This window comes from Apiospora aurea, assembly GCF_038362705.1.
Source record: "Apiospora aurea strain CBS 24483 chromosome Unknown utg000003l_segment0_segment0, whole genome shotgun sequence".
Taxonomy (NCBI): domain Eukaryota; kingdom Fungi; phylum Ascomycota; class Sordariomycetes; order Amphisphaeriales; family Apiosporaceae; genus Apiospora; species Apiospora aurea.
Window position 1 is genome coordinate 1,041,393 of NW_027117390.1, and position 25,955 is coordinate 1,067,347.

Below are 25,955 nucleotides of genomic sequence, written 5' to 3' on the forward strand. Positions count from 1 at the left end.
CAGATACAGACAGATTAGTTCACAAGGATGACATATGAAGCGACATCTCCCCAAGAAAAATGTCCGGCCGCGGCGACATCGCCTACTGTAGCAGGGAATACATTCACAGCATCTTACAAGTCAACGCTTCGCTGGACTGGATTATATTGGGATGTAATTCCCAGGCTCGTTCCTGTACGGGCCTATTGCCGTGTATCATTCACCCGGAAGTGATTATAATGATGGTTCTTGCTACTCATTGATCAAGAGAGATACATGTTACGAATTCCTCTCGTATCTACGATAGAAGAACCCTTCAAGAATTATGTATACCGTGGAGAGGTGAAGGTCAGTTCCACTGCTGAGATAATATTATTAGCCACACAAAAAAACAATATAGAAAATATGCAGGCTAGGATATGACTTGCCTGCTCAACAACACCACACTGGGCACACCTATCTTAATTCTCTCGTTTCAGCGGCGGCTTCGATGAGACCTCCGGCAGCACCCGACGGGCCAAGCCCACCGTCCTTGTTGTCATCATCATCGTCGTATTCAGGTTCCTTTGTGTCGTGATCAGGAGGAGACGAGGCCATCGAAAACATTAAGTCTTCCTCCTCGTCTTCGCCGCTACTGTCCTCTTCATCGTGTCTCGTGAGTGAGCCGAACTCGGGTCGTGCTCGCGAATGATGTGGCTCGCGATGTGCGCCCGCTCGTTGGTGAGAATGGCGCGACAGGCTTCGCCCTCGGGGCGTCGTTTACCGGCACGGAGACGCATGTGGCAAACAACCTTGCGGCCGCCGTCGGTGAGCTCGCCGGTGAAGCCGCGGCCCTTGTATGCGACGGGTTTAGAATCCTCTTTTTACCCTTCTTATGTGTCTTCTTCTCCGTCGTCTTGCTCTTTCGGGGAGCCATGGTGTTGGTGTTTGACTGTTACAGGAATTGGTTTGGCGGGAATGGCAATGATGATTTTGGTAGTGCAAGGAGGGACAAGAAACCACGAAGACTGTTCTAAATTTCTAGGCCTCTTACTGATATCCAGATTCAGGTGGTAGTGGTTTACTAGTGCCTGGACAACAGCATGCAGTACCAATAGGCTGCTGTGCGGCGGTTGCTATTACGCTTCGGGGGTAGGCTTCGAAATGGAACCTGCTACTTGGAACTGCATGTATTAGACGGAAGGTGATTATCATGATGTATTCATTACTACTATAAGCCTCTATTTCTATGAATTAGCTTTCTCTATTCAAAATAAAAGGAAAACATCATTCAACTGCGATCTTACATGTGGGTTGAAGCATGCCATTGGACTCTTTTCCGGTGCACGGCCCACCTAGTACGGCGAAATGCAGACAAGGTGTCTATAGAAATAAAATGAAAGTGAGGATGTAATGAAGTATTCGTACTATGAAGACTCTTATAATACTGTTTTATTTGGCAATGTGCGACTGGGTGAGTAGGTAAGTACCCTTGCTTGTAAAGGCCGGCCTCCTAAACAGATTGCTTCAAACACGAATACAGCATACACTTCAAGTGTCGTTATACCGCTGCCAAACGCCCTGCAGGCGTTATTGGATGATAATGCCCAGTCATAGTGTGACAGGAGGCCATCACCCCCCTGCGAGCATACCCCGTCCTTTTAAACTTTTACTGCCGGCAGATAAAAACAACCCCCCATAGACCAAGCAGGATGGAAGCCAAATCCCAAGCAACACCCATATGGGCAAACAAAAACACTTCAAACAATTTGCAGCAAATTGTCTACATCCCACCTTGGATGGTGGCTTTATAACCGGACGATGACATCATGTCGCAAAACGTGCCTTCCATTGAGCTTAATGTAATAGTCCGCGATCTCGAAGCCGGCCGAGCGGCTCCGAGCAACGGGAACTATCTGGCGACCAACATCCAAGAGCCACCACACATCCAACCGCCGCAATCACAGGCTAGCCATACGATCAGCAGTCGTCAAGTCCAGTACTCTAATCGGGCTTCGGATCCCCTCCAAGACCACCCACAGCAAGTATTGGGAGATAGTCGACAACCACAGTCAACTGCTGCCGGAAGTTCTCTCGCTGTGGAAGCCAATGATGTTGGCACGTCTTCACGAGGTGCAGTGGTCTCGCTGAACCTCAAACATCTACCCGCGCCAACTGACCAGTTGCAGGAGACAGGTTCCCATCAGCAAGGTAGGTGTGTAACTGAAGGGCTCCGAAAGTCATATCATTTAGCATGCCCAGATCGACCTCAAAACAAGATCAACTCTCGGTTGCGTTTGAACATCACCGTATAAAGATCGTCAGGGCCATTGAGAAGGGGTCCGGTGGCATGAAGGCGCTCTTAACGGATCTGGTCACTACTCTCCTTAAACCATTCTTGAGATAGACTTCCAAGCCGAAGAGGGCCCCAGATGCCTCCCCCCCAAGCTCCGTGCCAGCTGACGTGACCGCGTCGAAAACGTGATCCGTAGTGAGACTGGTGCGAGACAACGAATACATGGACAAGTGGAGCAGACATCCGGAAGACCCATTTCTCATCAAGGGACGGCGGCTCGTAGATAACTACGTGCTGGAGAAGGTTCTCGGGGAAGGGTCCGTTTACCGGTTCGATTGGAACTCGGCCAGCGGCCATGGCGAAACCGCCTTCAAGCCCGCCGGCCCTTGGGAGCAGGACATTCAGCCCGTCGCGTCCCGTGACTACAGAACCCAGGAAAGGTTTGATACTATGCGGCGGATGCCGATGGCGTTTTTTTTTTTTTTTTTTTTTTTTTTTTTTTTTTAACTTTTGGCGCTCTCGTTCTTCTAGTCCCCATGGTCATAATGTCCTTCCATGATGGCTTGTTGGCGTGTTTAAGCACAGCCTTCGTTTTCGTTTTCTTATTCGGGGTTACCATGGCACGGCCTTGTTTGGAACCTAAAGAAGTCATGCTCCAAGACTGCAGCGTATGCGGCAGTATCGGCTGTCTTCACCGGCCTAGCTGCCGAGAGGGTTTCAGATACTCGAGAAGCTTGCATCTTGTGAGGGTATTTTGTGAGGTCATCTGTATCAACAAGCGTGAGTGCGCAACAAGTTGATAGGCATAGAAATGGTATCAGTATGGTGAAGGGTACAATTGAGGCCTTTGGTTACATTTCAAGCATGTGGGCTCATGAGTTCTAGGAAATGCATGCGGGCAAAAGGTCGTATGACATGGGTACCGACATGGGAAAGAGAAATGGCGCCGAGAGTATGTCTCGCTGCCGAGGTCAACAGCGGTTAACAAGGGTTTATATGTCATCAATCATTTCGTTATTTCCTATATATATAAGTTTACCCCGTACCCTATCATAAAGAAGAAGAAGAAAAACCCAGAAAAGAAAACGTCACTCCAGCCTCGACCCATCCTCCGCCAAGAACACGAGCTCCTCGATCCGGATCTGCGCCTTGCCCACGACCATCCACGGGTCGCCGCCCCGGCCGCGGAACTGCTTGAACCGGTCGACGAGGACGAGGTACTGCATGTAGCGGTGGTCGGACCCTTCCTCGAAGCTGTCGAGCCGGCAGGTACCGCGTTGGAAGCCCGGCGGGGGTCGCGGCCGCGGTAGAGCACGAGGGTGAGGCGGTCGAGCTTGTGGAAGAGGGCGCGCTGCCAGATGCGCAGCGTGGGCCCCGCGTAGTCGTGCGCCCAGCACGCGACGCTGAGGGCCAGGTGCCGCAGCCCGCGCGGGTCCTGGTCCTCGACCTCGGCGAAGAGCCGGCGCAGGCGCGGCAGGTCCGAGTCGCCCAGGACCACCAGCACGTCGCGCATCGGGTCGCAGTACAGCATGCCGCCGTGGGGCATGGGCAGCGCCACCGTCAGCGCGCTCAGGGCCTCGCCGCGCGCCTCGTCGCACACGGACAGCAGCGCCGGGTTGAAGCAGTCGGACCGCCAGGGCCAGTCCTCGGCCTGGGCGTAGTGCGTGCGGCGCGAGTGCAGCTCGAGCACGCGGGGCTCTAGGGAGAGGCGCCTGTGGGCGGTGGCATGGTGAGTAAGACGGAAAGCAAGGAAGAAATGGCACGCGAGATGGAGAAGGGGGGCCGGAAAAGGAAAAGGGGGAATGAAGAGCGGGCGATAGGATGGAATCAGGCACAAATCCGGTTTTTTCGTACGGATTTACACACGAATACAGAAAGGTATACAGGGCAACCAAAACGGGAAGCAAATCGGACGACGCCATCGTGAGATATGCGGTCGGGCGGGGCTGGCGGTGAGGCAAGGGAGACGGGGAGATGGGGAGACGACTCGGAACTTACCAGATCTTCAGGCGGATCTCCAAGGGCAATTGGGGGAAGAGGTGAAATGACCGCTCCTCTTGAGCCATTTCAGGTGACGCTTGTTCATTACTACTCGTAGACGTTGGGATGCAGTCTGAGTCTGGCGTGTCGCTTGGCTTGTCCAGCAGGTAGTCTGGCGTGTCGCTCGTTATCCAGTGATGCTTCATGGTGAGTTGTGTGTTGTGGTTGTGGTTGTGGTTGTGGTTGTGGTTGTGGTTGTGGTTGTGGTTGTGCTTGCTGTCGCTACCCCGGCTCTCTCTCCTTCTCTCTAGTTCTTTGGCTTGCGTAGATGTGTGTGTGTGTGTGTGTAAGTGTGTGTTTGAGAGTTGTTGTTGTTGTGAGGGATAAATGGCGCCCTGAAAGTATTGTCTGCCCAGTTTCTTGTGACGGATGCTACGGAGTTTGATTCGGTTGGTGGTGTTGGATGGTCGGTTGAGTTGTTGACTTGAGAAGGGGATGCATGGCGACAGAGGCCTTGTCTTTTACTTTATTCTTCCATCCACGGCGGGGCAATTGATAGGCCTGCCTTGGCCTCCCTACAACTCCTCCTCCTCCTCCTCACTCCTTTCCCGGAACAACAACCGACACTATTCCCAATCGACCCGTGTTGAGGCCAAGGTCGGCTTTCAGGGTCGCAGGGCCATTTCGATTGAAACTTTGCGGGCGCAGGACTTTGTGGTCGTCCGACACCATCCCCTGCTCGTCCGACTGCCGGCCGGATGTAACGCTGAGGGTGCAGCGACCTGGGATATACCTTCTAATTTTCAGGCGACATAGTCCGGTGGCGTTCGTGAATCCTGCTTTTCGGGCTTCACATGGCCCGTCGGCCAAGGCAGGATTTCATGCGACTTTTTGGAAAAAGCCGCATCTTTGGTGTATTTACTAAGTCAATAGCATGACGACGACATCCTCTCGCGCCATCGCCAATAAGACGGACCGCAGGATAGACTTCAATCAATTTGAAGGATGGAACTCAGCTGATCCGTATTCATCGGAAATGAAGTCGGCTTCGAATAGCAGCCTGCGCCTCAAACTATTCGTCGCCGTCTGCCAACTTCTTGCCGTCCCATCATGCCGCCATAAGCCGCGCGCCAGGTTCGTTGTCGCCCAGAAGCGCGATGCCCCCTGGAGATGCGAGCCACCTGAATCGGGAACAACCATATTATTTTTTTATTTCTTTTTTTTTTCCCTTCCTTTTCCTCACGCGCACTAAAGTAGTCTGAACCGGTAGTCCCACCGCCCTGGTTGGACGAGTAGGAGGATGCGACACTGCAAACCGGTATATCGAGTTCGTCTACCGGTTTGACCTAAGTCGGGTGGTAGTATCGAGTCGTGTTACCAATTGAGGGGGGAGTGAATCCCGAACGGCACGACAGAATGGAAACAAGGTTTCATGTGCCGTCCCGAAAAGTGCCAGCAAGCATAATAAAGGGGCGCGCTTCTCGACGCCTGCTGTCATGATAGGGCCGGACCGGGCAGCTACGGCACACGGATATGAGCCCGCCTGAAAGACCACATCGAAATGAAACCGGTGCGCGATTTTGAGGGGATTATATTGCCCGACGGTTACCCGTCGCTGCACGCCAATATGGATCGTACAGTAGCGTACCACGACACAGCTGCAAAACAGAAGGTGCACGGAGTAGGACCTGGATAGGACCGCAGGATGGGTGCGCGTGGGTGTGGTAGGGTTTCAGCCCCGTTGCTTCAGGTGGTATGTTCGGATGTCTATTCTTGGAATATACGCTAGGTAATAGGGCGGGCAAACGGATTTATAATCCTATGGCCGCAAGAGCGGCGACTCCTCGTCCGGTTCTTGCTCATTGCCCGCTGCAGCACGCTCACCGCCCGCACCATCAGGATACCTCTCGATGGCCTTCTCCCTCATCAGCCAGGACCCACTCAAGCCAGTGCCGGGACCGAGCACGACGGAGCTGACAATCATGACCAGCGTCGTCAGCAGGCCGGCCTCGACCAGGAGCCAGTAGAGGACGGTGGCGCCGATGATGAGGGTGTCGATCTGGATGAACTTGGTCGTCGCCCGTGTCATCTCCCTACGATCGTCAGGGCTGCCGAAGACGTTCACCAGGAGGAAGACGTGCGACGCGATGGAGCACACGACGGGCACCGCGTACACGAGGCCGAGAGACAGCCGGTTAGACTCGAGACGGTGCGGCTCGGGATCGCGGATGGCGTTGACCCCAACGACCTTGACGGCGTACCGCACCAGGGAAACCCAGAGCGGGAAGAACAGCCAGACCACGACGGCGACGGGGTGGCCTGCCGTCGCCAGCATGGCCACGCTGGGCGCCACGAACCCCAACAGCACGGCCAGCGGGATGGCATACACCTCGACCTGGCTCGTGAGGCCGCGCACCTCGACGTCGATGAACGAGTCGACATTCCGCAACTGCTCGGCCGCGGCCGACTCCTTGGCGGCCTGGACGTGCTTGGCGCGGCGGAGAAACTCGGGCACGATGACGATATCCCAGACGAGGGCGCCTCCGACAAGGTTGAAGACGAGCCAGGGCAAGGTGGGCCGGGCGAGGAGCCAGCTGCGACGGTTGCAGAGGCGGGCCGACTCGACCAGGTTGGCCGTGAGCAGAGCCGCAATGAAGGACAGCACGACGCTCATGATGGCGAGGGCGCGGAGTGACGTATGGTGGTGGTGGCCATCGTCGTCGCCGCCGCCGCCGCCGACAGCGAGCTGGAAGAAGGAGATGAGGAAGCACGAGGGCGCGCCGACGACGGGGACGCGCGATACCCAACGAAGGCGCGACCTGGCGTGGCACTGCGAGTAGAGGGCGGCGATGTCGAGGTCCGAGTGAAAGCCGAGCAGGGCGACGGTGGCGATGGCGAGCAGCGCCGGGACGATGAGGAGGTAGGGCAGGCGGAGCCGGTGGAGGAGAGGCCGGTGACCCGCCAAGGGCAGAAGCTTCTTCTGCAGCGAGTCCATCGCTCCAATCTTGGTGGATGGAAGGGGTGGGGAGATCGAACTAAACAAACAAAACAGTGGACTTCGGACTGCCGCTAGCTCAGAAGCCCGAGAATGAGCTGGCCGACTGGACTGCGATTCGGTATAAGGATGTAGGCTGGCCAGGTAGGGCGAAAACTCTCGTGGAAGAAGAAGCTGATACGAGGAAAAAAGTAGGCAGGTTGGATTGATCCAAGGATGATGTTGTTGCTGCTACCAAGATCGGCGGACCACCCGCATTTGTGTTAGTTGCCCTTTTTAGTAAGGTGGAAGGTGCTAGGCAGGGGTTCTCCAAAGTCCAAACTGTCCGAATGACCGGGGCCTGGCCGAGACAGACGGGAGGTAGAAATAACTTGCTGCTGATCTTTGCTTTGGATCTTGCTTCTAATCTCCCTTCTGATCTTGGTTCTGATCTGGAGTTGGGCATATATCGACTTTTGTTTTATTACTACCATTAATATGGGCTTGCAGACCATCCCATCGGAATTCGGAGGGTGACGTAGGCATGATCCGACAATTCTTGCTTGCTGTCTGCTCCCCACCCAAAGGAGGATCAGATGGACAGCAAAGTGGGAGCGAGAGCACATCTGCCATGGAAAACCAAATAGGCGTCATGCAAGGTACAACTTGGCGTCTTCTTTCCTCTGGCCGGTCATTATATATCATTCGACTTGTAGGGCATACATTCCGGAAGAAGCCCTTGATCTACTACTTCAAGCCTGTTGATTGGATCAACATTTGATCTGTGTGTGGGCTATAGCTATCATCACCCAGTGCTGAATAACTCGGCAATTTGATTTCGCAAGACCCCATCCCGCCTCTACCGGCTTCTAATATTCGACTTAGCTTGGTTATTCTCAGCACAAGGTGGGTGTAACGGCTATTCGTGGCCCAATGAAGTGATCCTAGTCCATTGCGGATTTCACTTGATCTAGGGTAATGTAAAGTCGATGCGGTCTTCGAATCAGCAGCATGCTGTTTTGAAAGCAACATAACTCTCGTACAAAAACGAACCCTGGTCCCCGACTGCGTAGTGAGGTTTCGAGCAAATAATACTCTGTGAGGAGAGAGCCGGCTTTGGATATGATGAACGGTGCTCTATAACGTCGTTATACACATGGATATAGTATTTTTTATACATGTTGTTACAATGCTCCCTGGGCTTCTTATGTCATATTTTCTAATTTTTTTTTCCGTCGCATTTGAACTTAGTTGGGCTTGATTTTCCTCAGTATCCGCTCCCGGACAACTTTGCTCGCGACCTTTCCGCCGTGTTGCAAAGAGATGGCTCCGATAATGGCGTAAATAGCTCCGCCCATGACGGGCAGGATACCCGAGGCTTTCAAGCTTTCGGGCTGGTCGAATGGGTTAGTAGGACGTTCCAAGAAATCCTAGAGAGTTCAAACGGGAATTGGTGCACTCACCTTCCTCGGCTTCCACCGCACAACCCCGGCAATGCCCGTCTCTACAGCAAGCTTCTGCAGCTTCTTCAGACTGAGGACATCGTTAGCCTGCAAGCTGCTCAGCTCGTCTGTCCTCTCCAGAGCGGCATGCTGGAAAGGCTCCCGCCTGTCGCCGTAGATATCCTCCGGGATGCCCTTGCCCTCGTTGGCCATACCCTCCACCACCTCGCCGATGACGCCCTCGGTGGGGTGAACTGAAGGAGCCGGGGTCGCAGCCGCGGGCTTAGAGTATTGCGAGCTCAAGATCCCCTGCATGGCCTCCATGGTGGCGATCTGCTTGCCCAGGAAGGCGAGCCGGTCGTTGAAGCCGCGGCGGCCCTGGTCGAAGGACTTGTGGGTCACGGCGAGCCACTTGAGCTCGTCCGGCAGCAGGCGGTCGCCGCCGTGGCCGAGCAGGCTGGCGAGGGCGTCTTCGAGCTTCTGGGGCGACTCGTTGACGGCCCAGACGGAGCGGCTCGGGTCCTTGGTCATGTGCGGGCTGAAGGGCGCCTTCATGCGCTTCGGGGTGTAGGCCCACCGGGGCGCTTGTTCGGACGAAACGGCGGAGGCATCTTCCTGTAGCGAGCTGCTCGAGGACGAAAAGGACCGTTGTGGTGTTGTTGTGGCGGCCGCGGCGGCGAGAGATCGTGTGACTAGGGCGGGCGAGGAGGACTTGGTCGAGCTTTGCAGAGCTTGCCGGGCGAGCTGTGCCGCCGACCTCGAGGTGTTGAGGGCCATTGCGATTGCGGGCTGTGCTTGACGGCGAATAAAAAGGACAAACTCAACACGGCTGGCAGCAACTTGGTAGCCAAGTCGTCTCAGGCAATCGCTGTCGTGGTGGGTGCGAATCGGCGCCGGTGCTGGTCGTGGCTTGAGCTGGCGATTGGGAAATTTTCTGGAGTCGCCAGCGATAATCCAACTGAGGGACCAAAAGAGGCTTGCTGTTGCCGGGATGGATTTGATTGGGTGCACTGTCACGTGGGGACGTGCATTTTCGATACTTGAGATTTCGCGCCAAATCGCCCTTCAGTAGCAGGTTAGCAGCAGGTAATCCGCGCTAATGGCCGCAGCACCCCCTGTACGTGTAGCTGTATGTAGACTGTCAGAGCTCCAGCTTAGGGGGGTTTTCGCAACGCCGGTTGATCGCCAATCGGGAGCGCGTCCACTGCTTGAGCATTGCGTGCAGTCGAAGCATGACGAGCCTAGAGTAGAGTCGGAACCACCACGTCCCGTTGGTCCTGATTCATAAGATCGAACTGCGTCTTGTCGTTGAGCTTGACTTGAAGCCAAAGCCAGCACCATGCCAATTTGATTTACACCAGTCTAGATGACTGTTTCTCCCACAACCCAAAAAGAAAGTATGACTTGGATCGAATTGACGGGCTTCCCCTCTGACTAGAAAATAAACCCCCATCCCAATCTCCAGTCTCCAGTCTCGAAACCATGGCGAATCCAACAGAGACAAAGGGCGGTCCCGAAGCCACCTCGAGCCCCGACTCCAAGAAGAATGCCCTCGTCGAACTGCTTGCGCATGCCCTCCCCGAACATGCCAAGTTTGCCGTCCACCACCTCTCGACGCCGCCTACCCTGACCGAACCTCTGAACAACCCGCCCGCGCTTCCGACCAAAGAGGGAGCCGACGCAAGCGAGGTGCGCCCCCGAAAGCCGCTCAAGACCTACTGCGAGAAGCATTTCCTGGCCGTCTCGATCGAACACCCCGAGTCTAAGGAGCAGCTTCTCGTGCTGGCCCTGGAAGTGTACATATATACGACCTCATTTTCCACCATCGTCTTCGTTTCCAAAGCCGACTCGACCGGCTACCTCAACCTATTGAAGCTCCCCCAAGGCACCCCGTCGCCCATCCGCCAAGTCACGACCACCTTCGTCTCGTACCTCGTCTCGCAACGGCGGCGCAAACACATCCAGTGCGTCATCAACCTATTCGCCCGAGCTCAATCGCAATACCTTTTCCCCGGGAGCGTCAAGAACGGCGGCAAGCATGTCCTCGACGACAGAGGTCTAGTAAGATGGTGGTGTCGCGTCCTCAACCCGTTACTCGAACCGCCGAGCGAAAGCACCCCAGAGTGGGAGCAGGTACACGGCTATCTAATAGTGCCGGGTCTGGAGCAGTATGACACCCGACTCCTGCTGCCTCGTACACAGAAAGCCAAGGACAACTGGACTCTTAGTGATCCGCTGGAGCGCATATCACCCTATACCTCGGATCCAGCAACATACGGAAAGAATATACCCCCACGCTGCCTTATACCTATGTACCCAGACGACCCAAAGGCCCGCTTCGTAGATGAGCTGGAGGAAACCACCCCCCAACGGCAAAGGCTGACCAGAGGATGGCCAACGCCCCAAACTCTCGACCAGTTCTGGGAGCTGATGTCGCACCGGCAGGAATGCTCCAGTGGGCGTTTGACTGGCTTCATCTGGCTTGTTCTTGACCCGCCCTCTCGGTCTTCAAGCTCTTCTGCAGATCCGGCCCACGATCAAGCACAGAGTGATGCGCGGACTGCAAGTGAAGCCGCAGCCGCAGCAGCGACTCTGAAGCGCAGCGAGACAGACTCCAAAGCAACGAAAGAGAAGAAGCAGAAGAAGAAAAGGTGGTCCTGAAGGGTCCCATTGTTCCGCGCCAGCCACGCATCAAAACCCACCAGCGTGCCCACTTCCCCAAACACACGAGCACCGCTCATTACTACTGGCCCGAGGAAGGGCGGGGCCAGGTCATTCTCGACGACTCGGGATACAAGCGCGCCGTTGAACTCCTGCTCCACCTCGAGTTTGGCTCGGTGAAGCAAGCCCTCGCAAGCACGGCCCGATGGATCAACGAGGTCAACGTCGGAGAACGCTGGAGCCTCGATATTGTGGGGCGCCGATCGAATCCCATGCTGCCGGAGGAGGCGAGTGGTGACGGCGCAACCGGCGGTACCGTCAACAACTTGTCGGGCATGGTTAAGCGAAAGCGCACGACGGACGGCGACGAGGCTTCGTATCCAGGAGAAACGGCACTTGTGAATACTCTGGGCGGGGGTCTCGTCAGGAAGAAGCCGAAAACTTCGGATCCGCAGCAATCTCTGCCTACACCTACACCATCTAACGGGGGGCAGGTGAATGTACTAAGCGCGGGGCTTGTGAGGAAGAAGCAGAAGTCATGAGAAACGCTTGATTGCTCATGATACGAGGTTGACTGGCGTACATCGCAAATTCGCTGGATTGGCCTGGAAGTGAGCAACAGCGCATCAGCTGACAGGATCTCTTTCAAGGCATGCTTGCTTAGATGAGCCTTGGAAGTCATTCTTGGCCGGCGTCGACTCACCTTGTGCCTCACAGGGCATAACAATCGCCATTGCACAGCAGTTTGGCCAAGTTAATTACAAGTCTCCTAATTGCAGGCAATCCCCGCGCTAGCGTGAGGAGCTTTGCTGCTGGCAATGGGACCAATGCCTTTTACAAACAGGGCCTTCAAGGGCAAGGGCCTTACACGGCTCAGGTGGTAATAGCTATGACGGTCGGCGACGTTCAGTGGGAGCCGGATGGCTCACCGGGGAGTGAGTGTGCCTTCCCAGGCGCCTTAGGCGATATGACTTAGCAGTCCTATCTGGTCATAGGTACTGCTTTGCAGTGAATGGCACTGCGTAAGTCACAGTTGAGCCATTGCTATTACTGGGAGCTTTTTGATTCAATGTAGAAAGCGAGCTTAGACACGAATCAACTTACACTTGACTGGCGCGCAAGACCTTCAGTCACTCCGTTTACCTTTGCAAACAAATACCATCGATTGCCAACCTCACGCCTGACCTGACTTCGCACACGTTGATATTCGATATTGGCAATCAAGCACACACAATCTCTCGCGACTCCTGCACTCTAGTAATAATTCTTGATCGACATAAAGCCTGTAACTATTTATTCGATCGTAAGTACAACCCCAGCCTATGTACTGCCCAAGATGGGCTCCTCAGCTCGTACTCACTCATATATATATATACAGATCATGAACAAGTTCCTGACGCCGCTTCTGGTGGCCATCGTCACCATGACGATGGGCGAGCGCGCCCCTCAGGTGCCTCGCGAAACTGGTCTTGTCCCGCCCGCTGCCGCCGCCCCTGTCTCTGCCTCAGTCCCTGCCCCTGCCCCTGCCCCTGAGACCGCCTTCGCCGTCGCCTTCTTCGCCTCCGCCGCCCCCGCCATCACCACCACCAGCAACACCTGGGTGAACTCGCAGACTTGCGGATGGGTCGCCAACGTTTCTTGTAAGTTTCTCGCCCAACCGAAAGACGTTCTCCGTCGCTTTTTGTTTTGGTTTCTTCCCAGCAGAGAACCATTAAATGTACGCTCCGAGGCGGTTGAGATTGAGAACTGAAAATTGAATACTGACTATATATATATATATATATATATAACAGCATACCCCTGGACTTGCGACCCGGACTATTCTTGCACTACCAACAAGGCGCACGTCATCGGCTGCGCCTCGGGCACATACTCCCCGCTGTTCTCGGTCTGTGTGGACTACAGCGCCGTCGTGGCCGGGTCTTGCGACGTGGCCAACACCAACTCCGGCTGCTGGTAAGTCTTCCTCCGCCTCTTTTTTCATATCCTTCTTGGTATCTTCTTCCCACCATCCTGTGTAGCACGCATTCCAGATTTGCTTGCTTCTTGTCGACCTCAGGACTACTAGTCCCAACCCCCATCGCCATAGCGAAATATCGATATTAATGAACTGCCTGGCTGACTTGGTCTCCCCGTGTAGCACCTACACCGACTTCCCCCGCCTGCGGAACGTACCTCTGGACCGGGACGCCGGCCCGGTCCATGTACCGATGCTTCCCGACCAGCTCGGTGGTGACGATGCTGGACGAGCCGCAGTTCGTGCTAGACTCTCGAACTAGCACCAGTACCGGTACCGGCAGCATCACCAGCACCACGAGCGACAGTGGGGGCGTTGCCGCCTCGCCAACGGCAACGCCCAGCAGCAGCAGCAGCAGCACCACCGATGCCGCCGGCTCCGGCGGAGACGACAAGGAGACCATCAACGTCGTGGCCATCACCATCGGCACCATCCTGGGCTTCTTCCTCGTGCTCGGCCTCGTCCGTTTCGCCGCGTCGTTCCGGTTCCGGTACGACGCCCGACGTCGTCAGCAGCAGGGCGGCGGGAACGGCAACGGCAACGGCGGTGGAGGCGGCGGCAGTGGTGGCAACGAGAGCCACATCGAGCTTGTCGTCTTGCCGCAACAGCCGCAACGACAGCAGCAGCAGCAAGAGCAAGAGCGCCAAATTTAGGAGGGGGAAGGAGAGGGGGGGAGGGGCGGGCGACCAACCCCCATTTTCTTTTCTTTTTTTTTCTTTTTTTTTCTTTTTTCTTTTTTACTTCCTCCCCTTTTCTTTTTGTTTTTGTTTTGAAGTTCTGAACATGGGCTGCTGCAAGCAGAGATACCATGAAGAAGGATACGCGCGAGCAGAGCATGAATACCATCTGCGATTTTTGACGGGAGCTGATGAAACGCCCCGACTGAACTGGGAATCTTCCTCTTCTTGCAGTCGAACGTGAATCTCGTGTGACATTTAATTCCGTGAATGGCCTTATAAGTGCGTGGAAATGTAGGCGCCCTCGGTCCTGCGGCTCCAAGGGCTTCGCACAGTCACATATTACCGTAGGACGGGCAGCAGCATAGGCATACTGACTGCCTCACATATGATACGATGATTGGTTCCATCAGGGGAGGTGAGGGACAAATAGCCAGCCCTACAGCCAATGAATGCGTCTGTCGTCCCACTCTCGATTGCCTGCAAGGCAAAAAGTCCAGTTCAATGCCTATGCAGATCGCCTACGGAGCACCGCAGCTGTATCTGTAGGTCATCCCCCACCCCCAAACCCCCCACTCGCAGCTCCCCGTTGCGGTACTTGCTGCTCAGCGATCATTGGGGTCGATTAACGTCCAAACGCCCATGTAGTCGCTCTTCACCTGATCTTTCCCAAAAGGGTATGCCGGAGCTGTTGGGCAGAGGTTAGGGGCAAGGTGCTTTTTGCTTATTTTGCATAGTGCAGTACGCCACGACAGCTCCAATTCTTGACCCTCTCTCCCTAATAAAACAGTGTTCCCATCGTCGTCTGTACCAAAAGTCCCATTCCCCGTCCCATCCTACCAGCCCGACTCTCCGCATGCCAATTGATCCCCTTGCTGTGATTACTGTGAAGGAGTTGATCAGCCGCAGTCATTGAATTGAAGTCTCCCCCACGCTGGACGGCCCTCTCTTAACACGCCCAACTTACCCCAAAGATCGGCACTGGCGGCGAGAGAGCGAGAGAGCGAGAGAGATCAGATTGATAGCTGATAGATCCCGCATCGTCAGGTGGGGAGCGTTACCCCGGATTCCCATAACCTCTTCAACCAGAAAAAAAAAAAAAAAGAAAAAAAAAAAAAAAGTGGCACAAATCACCACCTAAAGGGGTTGTTGACTCACTCACTCGTCTATCGGTATTCCAAATTCGTATCATATCTACTTGCGTCAGACCCAAGCAGCCATGGCGGAACCAGCAAACACGCCCATGCCCCCCTCGACGCCCATCTCCGCGACGCCGCGCTCCGCATCCCCCGCACAGTCCGCACCACCACTGCCGGGCCCGCTTCCTCCCATCCCCCCTTTTGTCGCATCGTCAGCCCCTGTCCCTGCTGTTCGTCATCCTCATCCTCACCATTCGGCCTCCTCCTCAGTCGACAGCACCGGCGCCGCCACGAGAAAGCCCGTGGTCCTCCACATCGGCGACCCCATCCAGTACAACCCCGCCACCTACGCGGCCCTGTCCGCCTCCTACACCGTGATCCGCCCGACGGCGGCCGAGCGCGCCCGGCCGCACTTCCTCGCCGCCCTGCGCGAGCGCCGCTGGGGCGACTTCGACGCCGTCCTGCGCCCCTTCTGGGGCACGGGCGGCGAGATGGGCCGCTGGGACGCCGAGCTCGTCGCCCTGCTCCCCGCCAGCGTCCGCGTCTTCGCCAGCGCCGGCGCCGGCTTCGACTGGGCCGACACCGCGCTCCTGGGCGCGCGGGGCATTGTCTACTGCAACGGCGGCCTGGCCGCGGCCGAGGCCGTCGCCGACTTCGCCGTCGCCCTCGTCGTCGGCACCTTCCGCGCCCTGCCCTACAGCCTGGCCGCGAGCCGGACCGGCCCCGACGCCTTCGCGCGCTGCCACGAGGCCGCCACGGCCCGCAGCCGCAATCTGCGGACCCAGACCCTCGGCCTCGTCGGGCTCGGCAACATCGGCCAGCAGCTCGCGCGCAAGTGCGCCCTCGCCTTCGGCATGGCGGTGCTCTACCACGACGTGGAGCGGAAGCCGGCCGCGCTCGAGGCCCGGCTCGGGGTCCGGTTCTGCGCCACGCTCGAGGCGCTGGTCCGCTCGAGCGACTGCGTCGTCCTCTGCGCCCCCTCGGGCGCCGGCCAACTCATCAGCCGCGCGAGCCTGGCCTGGTTCCCGCCGGGCCGGGGCCGCCTGGTCAACGTGGCGCGCGGCACGCTCGTCGACGAGGCGGCGCTCGCCGACGCGCTCGAGGACGGCCGGCTCGTGGCCGCCGCGCTCGACGTGCACGCCGACGAGCCGCGCGTGCACCCGCGGCTCGCGGCCCTGGCCGACGACCGGGTCCTGCTGACGTGCCACAACGCGGGCGGCACCGTCGAGACGCACGTCGGGTTCGAGGAGCTCGCGATGCGCAACGTCATGGCCGTGCTGGGGGGCGGGGCGCCCATCACGCCGGTCAATTTGCAGTATCTCAAGACTGAGAAGAAGGATTCCGGGGGCGAGTGATGGATTGGTTGGTAGGTTTGGTTCGATTTGATGACTTTGGACGAGAAGGCATGATAGGATGACGAGATGATGACGATATAGCATACGTTTTGTTTTGATACCAAGGAGAATGCACGCGCGAGTGGCGATACACGGAGAGAAGCAGCATTTACGAGAGAAAATGTCTATAAGAGTCATGGGTAATGTGGTAATGATACTACTACTACATACATACATAATTTACCATTCATCTCATCTACCTACCAACAAGCAGTCCTGAAACAAGCCACGAACCTAATCGTCACGAACCTAATCAACGCTTTGCCTTTGAAAGCAAGGAAGGGAGGAAGAGAGGGGGTAAAGAAATCCCGTCGCATTCCTATCGACGCCACGTCGTCACCGCCGCTAGTCCCTATGTCTTCCTTGTCTCGTATCAACCGTACTTAACATCCCCCAGCCCCGCGCCAGCCTGTTGGTGCTGCTGCTGCTGCTGCCCCTCTGGGTGCACCCCGTCCGCCGTCGCGAGGTCCCCCGGCGTCGGCCCGGACCCTAGATCGCTCATCAGCTTCTCGTCCGCCTTCTTTCCCTCGGCGCTCTTGAGGACCTCCATCAGCTGCCGCGCGCCCGCGGGCCACATGACAATCTCGCCCTCCTTCGGCGGCGCCGCTGCTGCGACGTTGGGCTTGACGTCGCCCTTGAGGATGCGCTCGGGCGTGATCTTCTCCTCGCCGTAAAAATCCGCGTTAGCCGCGGGCCGCTGAATGATGACGGTCCCGTCCGCCTGGACGCCGGCGTAGAACCCACGCGACTTCATGTACGACCAGACGGGCTTGCCGGCGCCGAGCGCGCCCTCGAGGGCCTTGCCGGCGCCCACGGGGCCCGCGACGACCGCGATCTCGCCGCCGAGGCTGAGGCGCGGGCGCGTGAAGGCGCGCACGGCGTCCTCGGTGTTGAGCACGCAGACGCTGTCGTAGATGTCGAGGCCGATCATGAAGCCCGCGCCCAGCGTGTGCACCAGGAAGCCCGACGGCGGCGACCACGAGCCGTCGGGCAGCCGCGAGACGACGATGCCCGAGCCGCCCGCGCCGCTGAAGTGCAGGCCCGTGCGCAGGGTCGTGAAGATGGCGAGGCCCCGGGCCTGCTTGATGGCCTCGGCGGGGATCTTGACTAGGGCCTTGCTGTCGCCCTTGGGGCCCGGCGATGTCGGGTGGCCCGGCGACGGCGACGGTGCTTGCTGGCCCGAGGGATTCGCGTAGAAACCGTCCTTGCAGAAGGACTTCAGGATGCGCGCGGCCTTGTCGCACTCCTTGTCCATGGTCGTCGGCCAGAACGCCTCCGACCCTAGCTTGTTCGTGATCTTGTTGACGGGCACGCCCGTCGCGACGCCCCACTGGTACAGGCGCTCGCCAAAAGTCTTCTTCTTGGCGCCCTGCGGCTGGGCTTGTTGTTGTTGTTGTTGTTGATCCGGCTTCTCGTTATTGCTGGAGGCGACGCCGATCGCTGCAGCGCTAGGCACATAGGAGGACGAGGGCTCATTATGGGCTGCTGCTGGGGGCACATCGCTCGTCGGCTGTCCTGGCGGCGGCGCAAAGTAGGGAACTTGCGCTTGACTAGGTCCAGCATTGTTCGCTTCGGTGGGGGGAGGTGCAAAGTACGGCACTTGTCCTTGTCCCGGCTGTCCCGGCTGTGAAGACGGTCGCGGCGGTAGTACTGGTCGCTTCTCGTCGTTGAAGGTCACCGACGACCCAGGCGGTGCGGTCTCTTGGTAGCTCGGAGGGGGCGGCGTGGATGTGTAGGGGTGCGACTGCAGAGGGTGCGGGTGCGCATCGTGGGTCGGGGGCGGCCCTGGCGGAGGGGGAGGGTAATACTGTTGTTCCGTCTTTGCCGGCGGGGGCCTGGCGGCGGCGGCGGCACATGGTAGGGCTCACCGTCTTCTCCCAAAGGCTGGTCGTTGAGGTTGATCTGGTACGGCAGAGAAGGGGGCGAGGGCGTGATGAGGATGAATCGCCTGCGAGCTCTGAGGGAGGGGCGCCGGCGACATTGGCGGTCTCGGCGTAGTAGGGCGGATTGCCTCCCGCGTGTGGCGGCTGGCTATCTTGGGTACTCACCATGGCTGACTGGCGAGACCTGTTGACTGTGAAGGGGTGGAGTAAAACGCTGTACGGAAGGTAGATGAAGGTCACGCTCGTGGAGATGGGTAGGACGTAGGTTAGGTAGGTAAGAATTAGTTGAAAGGTCTTGATTGAGGTGGTTGATGCTGCGCTGGGAGCTGAAGCTATTTGATGGGTGTCGGTAGTAAACCCGCCTGCGCCCTCACTTGCAGTCAATGGTGGGGTTGCGTGAGAATGTTTCAATCCAGCGCAGGTCGACACGACGACCACGACACACTTACTTGGCCTCTCTCGGTCCATCACCCATCTCTCTTACGTAGCACAGTGGCTGGTGCTTCTTTGCGCCAGCCACTTCCCTGTAAAAGGACGCATGGCCTGTTGCTCGCGCGCCCAGAGGTGACGACTGATGTCATCCGCAACCAGTTAGGCAAGCTAGGCTGTGTGGTAGGTAGCTCACTGCTGTCGCGCCAAGTGCCTGCCAAGCTGGTCCACAGCGAACACCAGACAGATTGCGGCAAATGACAACTGCCAGCCGACGTGAGTTGCGAGCGCCGGCTCTCTCAATAGAAATAGTCTGGTGCGTGCCTCGCCTCATTGAATCGCATCGAATTGATTGATGGCAGTCACCGGGCCATAGCCAAGAGCAAACCATCGGGGCGCCGAGAAAAATCGGAATCCGTCTCTTGCTGGGCCAGGCGATTCCCGACCAACCGACCAGCAGCCATGCCTACCCGTCGCCCCGGGCTGAAGTCACCGGGCTGCTTCTGGACTCGGCGTGTCTCTGCTCAACATCACCAAGACCATCACACTCTGGCACAGCGAACATGAGATGTTTCACTCCAGCGACCGGCCAGAACTCCACATTCGGCTTTCTCTTCGTAACAGCATAGCTCCATCTCGGTGACTGCATTAACTCAGTAGGTGACGGCCACCGGGTCCTCGTGCCATGGCTTGCACTGGCTGTCGGCTGTTTGCTGTCTCATAAGTGGAGTGAAGACGGTGAAAGAAACTTGAATTTAGCTTCACGCAATATGATTGACTGCTTTGGAGAATCTGGGAGCTATATAATTCATCTTCTTCCTCCCCTAGATTCTGCTCTACCTTTCTTCGGAACAGATCATCCTTACCTAGCACCGTATTGCAATCAGTTCCAACATACCCACAACAACAACAACAACAACAACAACATGGCCGACGCAAACAACACCCTGCTGGGCCCCAACGTCTACGTCTTCGACCCCAGCATGCCCGCCGGGGCCGTGCAGGAGCAGGCGAACAAGATCTTCAAGCAGATGGAGGCCAACGAGTTCGGCCCGGAGCGCTACTCGCTCCTCTTCAAGCCCGGCACCTACCCCGTCCTCTTCGACGTCGGCTTCTACACCTCCGTGGCGGGGCTCGGCCAGGGCCCCGACGCCGTCCGCATCGAGGGCGGCGCCAACGTGCCCGCCTACTGGATGCCGCACATGAACGCCACCTGCAACTTCTGGCGCTCCTACGAGAACCTCGCCATCAACGCGTCCGACGCCACCAACAAGACCACCACCATTGCCATTTCCCAGGTTAGTTTCATGCATGCGTTCTGTTTGTCTCGTCTAGTGCGTGACGTCAGTCACTTTTACTAGTCCTCCCCCCCCCTTTTTTTCTTTCCTTTTATTCTCGCAAGCACAGACGTACTTACACCCAATCCCAATCCAGGCCGCCCCTCTGCGCCGTCTGCACATCACCAGCCCAAACGGCCTCTGGCTGTTCCAGGTGGACCCGGAGACCCACGCCGGCGGCTGGGCCAGCGGCGGCTTCATGGCCGACTCGGTGGTGGACAACCAGGTCCTGCCGGGCTCGCAGCAGCAGTGGCTGTCGCGCAACTGCTCGTGGGGCAGCTGGGCCAACGGCGTCTGGAACATGGTCTTCGTGGGGTGCGCCAACGCGCCCAGCGGCAACAACTGGCCCACGGACCCCTACACCACCGTCGACCGCACGCCCCTCGTGCGCGAGAAGCCGTACCTCTACCTCGACGACGCCGGCCGCTACGCCGTCTTCGTCCCCGCCCTCCAGCGCGACACCCAGGGCCCCTCGTGGACCGAGGGCCGGCACACCCCCGGCCGCTCCATCTCCGTCGAGGGCGGCGAGTTCCACGTCGCGCAGGCCGCGACGTCGACGGCCGCGTCGCTCAACGAGGCCCTGCGCGCCGGCAAGCACATCCTCCTCACCCCGGGCGTCTACCAGCTGGACGAGGCCCTGCAGGTCACCAAGGCCGGCACCATCGTCCTCGGCATGGGCTTCGCCACGCTCATCCCGCGACAGGGCAACACGGCCATCAAGGTCGCCGACGTCGACGGCGTGACCGTCGCCGGCCTCATTATCGACGCGGGCCCCACCAACTCGCCCTACCTCATGGAGGTGGGCACCGAGGGCAGCGCGGCGAGCCACGCCGCGGACCCGACCTTCCTGTTCGACATCACCGCGCGCACCGGCGGCGCGCAGGCGGGCAAGAACGACGTCGGCATCGTCGTCCACAGCCACGACGTCGTGTGCGACCAGCTCTGGCTCTGGCGCGCGGACCACGGGCCCGGCGCCGGCTGGGACAGCAACCCGACCAAGCACGGCATCGTGGTCAACGGCGACAACGTGGTGGCGTACGGCCTCTTCAACGAGCACCACGAGGAGTACCAGACGCTCTGGAACGGGCAGAACGGGCGCGTCTACTTCTACCAGTCCGAGATCCCGTACGACCCGCCGAGCCAGGAGCGGTACATGTCGCACGGCGGGACGGTGAACGGGTACGCCTCGTACAAGGTCGCCGACGGCGTCGCGACCCACGAGGCCTGGGGCCTAGGCGTCTACTCGTACTTCCGCGACAGCCCCGTCAAGGCCGAGAACGCCATCGAGGCGCCCGCCGACGGCCGCGCCGGCGTCAAGATCCACCGCATGACCACCATCTGGCTCAACGGCCAGAACGGCAGCGAGATCTCCCACATCATCAACGGCCGGGGCAGCCGGGTCTACGGGAGCAGCCCCGAGGAGGCCCAGCGGCAGACGTTGAAGGAGTTTCCTTAAACATACTCTGTACTATTGCTTACTTCCTTGTGTAATGAGCTCATAATGAATGCCTACTTGCTTGATTTGTGATCTCGTCGCGTATCTCTCACCCACCCTCTCTCTGCCTGATCATTGTGAAGCATCCGACGTCCCGATATGCGCGGGCTTGTATGTGGAAAACCTCCCTATTCTCCAGGCAGTTGCTATCTTCAAATGTCCAACGACCGTTCCAAACGTTGGCGACGCCATTACCTCACTTTCAGCCCTGGAAACGTATCCCTGTACCGTGTATCGTGGCTTCGCCATTGCCTACACGCCGTCGATCAAACCTACACATGCTACGTCTTGCCTCCGGCGCGATGGTACCTCTCTAATTGCGAAATAACCCCGAGCTGAATAGCATGGCATGCGATGCAACCGACATATCCCTCCAGCATACCATAGTTGGTGGCAGAAGGCCGAACGTCCTAGCCCTACGCCTCTTGATACCACCACCACCACCACCACCACGGCATTCGCGTATTGGAACCGCCATATCAATAGCCCAGAAACGCCTCGTGCCGATGGTCAATTCTAGCCTGCTTGCTAGGCTGTTTGGACCTCGCTCTTTCGCAGTTCGCGCGCCCGCCGACACTCCGCGGGGGAAACGGGACGACCGGCACCTTCGGCAAGGACACACAAGATTGCAAGGTTTCGTATGAGCCGGTATCCGGTGCACTTACTCGCGCGCGCCCACGACCGGGAGCAGCGGGGAAACAAGTTGCGGGCGCGCGCGTGCAGGGTGCTCACTCAGTCACTCACATACTACCTAGACGGGTACGAAATCTTCATCACCTTCGAATCTAACCCCCTACCAGCCACATGCCAAGCATCTCTCCATGAACCGTAGCCTGCCTAAGCACGGCTGTGTACAGTACGTTACGTACGTGGTTGGGGGATTAAGATCTCAGAGCGCAGTTGGTAGGGCTGAGTGGCTGGGGGGGGGCGGGGGTGGCTTACACAATCGTTTTCGTCGTCCCCGGTCTGTATTGGTGAAAAAAAGAATGAAAAAAGAAAACGGACGTACCTGAGCAAAACCCAATAATCAATTCATCATCACATCACATCACACGACTCTTTGGGGCTGTGGCGGTGGTATTATTGTTGTTGTTCGCCTTCTCTGTGCTCTGTAATCTGTAACATTGCCAGTAGTCGTCAAATGGTGCTCTGCGCCCCCTTCTCGATTCATCTCCGACTTGCGGCCGGGGAGGCGTTGAGAGAGCGACGCATGTGAATAGCATCGCGTCGTGTGCCGCGCCAGCCACCTTGTGTGCGTATGCAAGGGAGGGAATTCACCGTAATGAGAGCTGCTTCCCCCCAATAAGTTGACAAATAGATAGGCAGACAGATACATTGGCAATAGTCCAGTGTGCCAAGACCAAAGCATGCAGTCAGCCGTCGTCCCGAGCAACTGATGAAACAGACCAGTCGCCTCGAGGATCTTCTCTTGCGGCTGGCTTACTCTCTCTCTCGCTTTGCCAAGAAGGTCTCGCCATCGTTCGTTAGATGCTACATATCCAGGAAAGGCTTCGGCGAAATCTGAGCAGAATTGCCGTGTGGCTTACGCCACGGAGCTTGTATGGTGTGCGTGGTGTGGTGGTGTGAGTCGTCAGCCCAGTCCAGTTTGGACGGGAGATTCTCCCTGCGCTGCGGCAGATAGATGCAGTTGCGCATCTAGACCATTGGAAGAACGCCCCCTGGGGGTCCTGGGGGTCCTGGAGAACCGACCGCGTGCCTCACGATGGTTTGCTATGCCATTGAGCAAACAAAAACCCTCGCATGCGGGGCCGGAACCAGACCATCGTGGCCTTTTTTTTGTCTTCTGGCATAGTTAAGGTTGCATAGCCCATTTTCTCTCTCTGGGGGACCCTCCCGGCCACAAACACACGCAAACACCACGCCAGCGTCTAAATATAGCGCAGGAATCATTGTTTCAAAAAAAAAAAAAAAAAAAAAAAAAAACCCTCGCGGGATTTCTAAAATGGCGAGGAGGGATACGTCTTCCTCTCAGCGGGCAGGCTTTTACGTACCAACAATGCGGAATTTGTTTGGTCAGGCCATGGGAGGGGCGTTCGTATGGGCATGAATGTCTGCATCGCCAGGCCAACGGACTCTCCCTTTCACCTGAAATAGATACTAAGGCAAGCGGACAGGAAGTAACACGTGCAGTACCTGGGGGAATAGCGGAAGCCAGCCGTCCCAGGGCGGGCAAACCGCAACCACACACCACCACCACAATCCAGCTCGCCCCGGGCCGGCCGTTAGTAAGTGGAAATGTGTCAGTGTGTGGGAGTTCTACCGTACTTAGTCAAACACGAAGGCGTGCTTTCGGACTGCGCTATCTATCGCTTTATCGCCCTATCGCCCTATTTTCTCCTGATCAAAGGGCCCTGCCAGGGCCTCAGGAGCAGACCTACGAATAGGCGCTACGCTTCAGCCGACCGTCGATGGAGAGAGAGCTTTGACCAAAAGTTTGGACCCTTACTTTTCACCCGTTCCGCTATCTTCTCCTCAATTCACCCCTTCCCTATGGTTGCCAATAGATGCGTTGTTCCCTCCTCCCCTTCGGCGGGACTCGCTGTCTCGGGCAAATAGTAGCGCATGGCATCCGCGATGTTGGGCTGTTTGGTTTCGTTTGGCCTGGCCTGGCCTGGTTTGGTTGTTTTTGCGCGCGAACCTAAGGGGCCGCTCCTCCGGAAACGGAAGAGCGTCAGATAGAGTTAAAAGGGCGAAAGCAATAGTACGGGTATCTGGGCCAGCAGATGCCCTGTGACAGGCAGGGGCCGGGGTCGCAATAAGCTCTCTGACAACTTTAGCGGATTGGGCAGGCGGGGGAGCGACCGATTTGAGGAGGTTAGCAGCGGTCAGGTTCAGGTCAGGTGTGTGTGTGGTTTGTTCCCAATATCAGGCACCAAACGAGAGAATAAGCTCTCGCCTGTCGGTGGAAACGAACGGGGGGAATGAACAGGACCCTTGCTTGATGGCACGCTCGAAACGGAACAATTACCAATCAGTCCTCAGTAATTAATGGCAGACGGCGGCTTTTTGTCACGGTGGCCACGCGAGACGGATGCATTGAAAATTCAGCGTCAGCCGTCATAATTGGCAGTCATGCCAGCGGAAAAACAGGAATATCGGGGTTCGGTCGGCCATTGGTGACGGGTGTCCGTCTAATCGACCTGGCGGTGCCTGGGTCAGCGACCAGACGGTTTCCTGTCCTGTGGTGCCTGATGCGTTGCCGGGATGTAGGAGCACGTGAACGAGGAGGCAAACACGCGCCCCCCCAAAAATGCAAACCCGCTCATTCCAATTCAAAGTTTCCATAGAATGAGGAGAGCCGGATGGGTCTAGACTCTTCGGCAGGCAAATTCTGTAACACGCCAGAAGGTCCGGAAAATACTTCGAGAAGGAAAAACCGGAAGCGCCTGCTGATCATTTGCTCTCCCGGAACACAGGGAGAGCCAAGCAGGGAGACGAAGGGGGAGAAAAAGTTGTGGTTCCGGCTGAGTTGTTGTTGCCAAACGAAAACCACAAAAAACCGCTCCCGGACACAAACGCGTGGTTGTGTGTGTCCCAGGAGCCCAGGCACAGCCGGGAACGGATCACTCCACCAAGCTACCTGATCGTTGGGTCTGGGACTGTCGATCACTGGACGGGCACAAATCCGAAGATCAAACGGCCGCACGGGTGAAGTCATGTCAACCCATCAACAGCCAGCCAGCCAGCCGGCATGAAGCTATTCCATCCCGGGGGGAGCAGGCAAAGTCCAAATTGCTGCTCTCTCCGAAGCCGGGGGGACGGGGAAAGCGGCTCTCATCAGCAGCAGTGTGTCAAATGTCAAAGCGGCTGCGATGTAACGGTCTTCAATTAATATGATATTGTTAATAAAAACGATATGCTGACTGTAAGTGGGCGGGCTGGGATTGGTCACCTTGGACGACGGCCGGCTCACGGTTACGGGTTACGGTACGTACAGGCAAAGTAGGCAGACAGGCAGGCATCAATATCAAACTGGCAACCACGCGGCTTGCGTTTGCAAGCTGCATGTACTCCGTATGCCGTGATACCAGGGTGAAGCAAGTCGAGCTGTGTACCCTGCCCTGCCCTGATCTGTCGGTTGTGCGACAGATCAATACTAGGACTGAATCGTCCGCAGTGACTCACGATGCTAATACGCTGGCATGCGGTGTGTTCGGCTTCGGCACGATTCGATCTACCGAGGCACGAGGCGTCGCAACGGGTATTATTAGACTTTCTGGAAGACAATAGCATGGTGGTTAAAGTTGCCGTG

General features: G+C 57.3%; 10 protein-coding genes across 10 annotated transcripts; 4 read left to right on the forward strand and 6 right to left on the reverse strand.

Annotated features, from left to right (window-relative positions):
- Positions 1-435: 435 nt before the first annotated feature.
- Positions 436-895, reverse strand: PG986_004157 (uncharacterized protein; the record flags this gene model as incomplete). Its single annotated transcript, XM_066840379.1, has 2 exons — positions 436-718; positions 771-895. The coding sequence occupies 2 exons, from the start codon at positions 893-895 to the stop codon at positions 436-438; spliced, it is 408 nt and encodes a 135-aa protein (XP_066703006.1).
- A 1,425-nt stretch (positions 896-2,320) lies between these two features.
- On the reverse strand, positions 2,321-2,611 carry PG986_004158 (uncharacterized protein; the record flags this gene model as incomplete). Its single annotated transcript, XM_066840380.1, has 1 exon — positions 2,321-2,611. The coding sequence occupies one exon, from the start codon at positions 2,609-2,611 to the stop codon at positions 2,321-2,323; it is 291 nt and encodes a 96-aa protein (XP_066703007.1).
- A 731-nt stretch (positions 2,612-3,342) lies between these two features.
- On the reverse strand, positions 3,343-4,440 carry PG986_004159 (uncharacterized protein; the record flags this gene model as incomplete). Its single annotated transcript, XM_066840381.1, has 3 exons — positions 3,343-3,501; positions 3,528-3,966; positions 4,253-4,440. The coding sequence occupies 3 exons, from the start codon at positions 4,438-4,440 to the stop codon at positions 3,343-3,345; spliced, it is 786 nt and encodes a 261-aa protein (XP_066703008.1).
- Positions 4,441-6,053: 1,613 nt separating this feature from the next.
- PG986_004160 (uncharacterized protein) lies at positions 6,054-7,229 on the reverse strand (the record flags this gene model as incomplete). The annotated part of the gene is made up of 1 exon (XM_066840382.1): positions 6,054-7,229. The coding sequence occupies one exon, from the start codon at positions 7,227-7,229 to the stop codon at positions 6,054-6,056; it is 1,176 nt and encodes a 391-aa protein (XP_066703009.1).
- Positions 7,230-8,455: 1,226 nt separating this feature from the next.
- On the reverse strand, positions 8,456-9,427 carry PG986_004161 (mitochondrial 54S ribosomal protein mL57; the record flags this gene model as incomplete). The annotated part of the gene is made up of 2 exons (XM_066840383.1): positions 8,456-8,602; positions 8,672-9,427. 2 exons carry the CDS (start codon positions 9,425-9,427, stop codon positions 8,456-8,458), a joined length of 903 nt encoding a protein of 300 aa, XP_066703010.1.
- Positions 9,428-10,132: 705 nt separating this feature from the next.
- Positions 10,133-11,853, forward strand: PG986_004162 (uncharacterized protein; the record flags this gene model as incomplete). Its single annotated transcript, XM_066840384.1, has 2 exons — positions 10,133-11,216; positions 11,249-11,853. The coding sequence occupies 2 exons, from the start codon at positions 10,133-10,135 to the stop codon at positions 11,851-11,853; spliced, it is 1,689 nt and encodes a 562-aa protein (XP_066703011.1).
- An 839-nt stretch (positions 11,854-12,692) lies between these two features.
- On the forward strand, positions 12,693-13,981 carry PG986_004163 (uncharacterized protein; the record flags this gene model as incomplete). The annotated part of the gene is made up of 3 exons (XM_066840385.1): positions 12,693-12,951; positions 13,105-13,267; positions 13,537-13,981. The coding sequence occupies 3 exons, from the start codon at positions 12,693-12,695 to the stop codon at positions 13,979-13,981; spliced, it is 867 nt and encodes a 288-aa protein (XP_066703012.1).
- A 1,243-nt stretch (positions 13,982-15,224) lies between these two features.
- PG986_004164 (2-ketogluconate reductase) lies at positions 15,225-16,499 on the forward strand (the record flags this gene model as incomplete). Its single annotated transcript, XM_066840386.1, has 1 exon — positions 15,225-16,499. The coding sequence occupies one exon, from the start codon at positions 15,225-15,227 to the stop codon at positions 16,497-16,499; it is 1,275 nt and encodes a 424-aa protein (XP_066703013.1).
- A 412-nt stretch (positions 16,500-16,911) lies between these two features.
- Positions 16,912-18,589, reverse strand: PG986_004165 (uncharacterized protein; the record flags this gene model as incomplete). The annotated part of the gene is made up of 3 exons (XM_066840387.1): positions 16,912-18,323; positions 18,407-18,440; positions 18,518-18,589. 3 exons carry the CDS (start codon positions 18,587-18,589, stop codon positions 16,912-16,914), a joined length of 1,518 nt encoding a protein of 505 aa, XP_066703014.1.
- Positions 18,590-19,776: 1,187 nt separating this feature from the next.
- PG986_004166 (uncharacterized protein) lies at positions 19,777-21,643 on the forward strand (the record flags this gene model as incomplete). The annotated part of the gene is made up of 2 exons (XM_066840388.1): positions 19,777-20,148; positions 20,285-21,643. 2 exons carry the CDS (start codon positions 19,777-19,779, stop codon positions 21,641-21,643), a joined length of 1,731 nt encoding a protein of 576 aa, XP_066703015.1.
- Between the last annotated feature and the right edge of the window lie 4,312 nt (positions 21,644-25,955).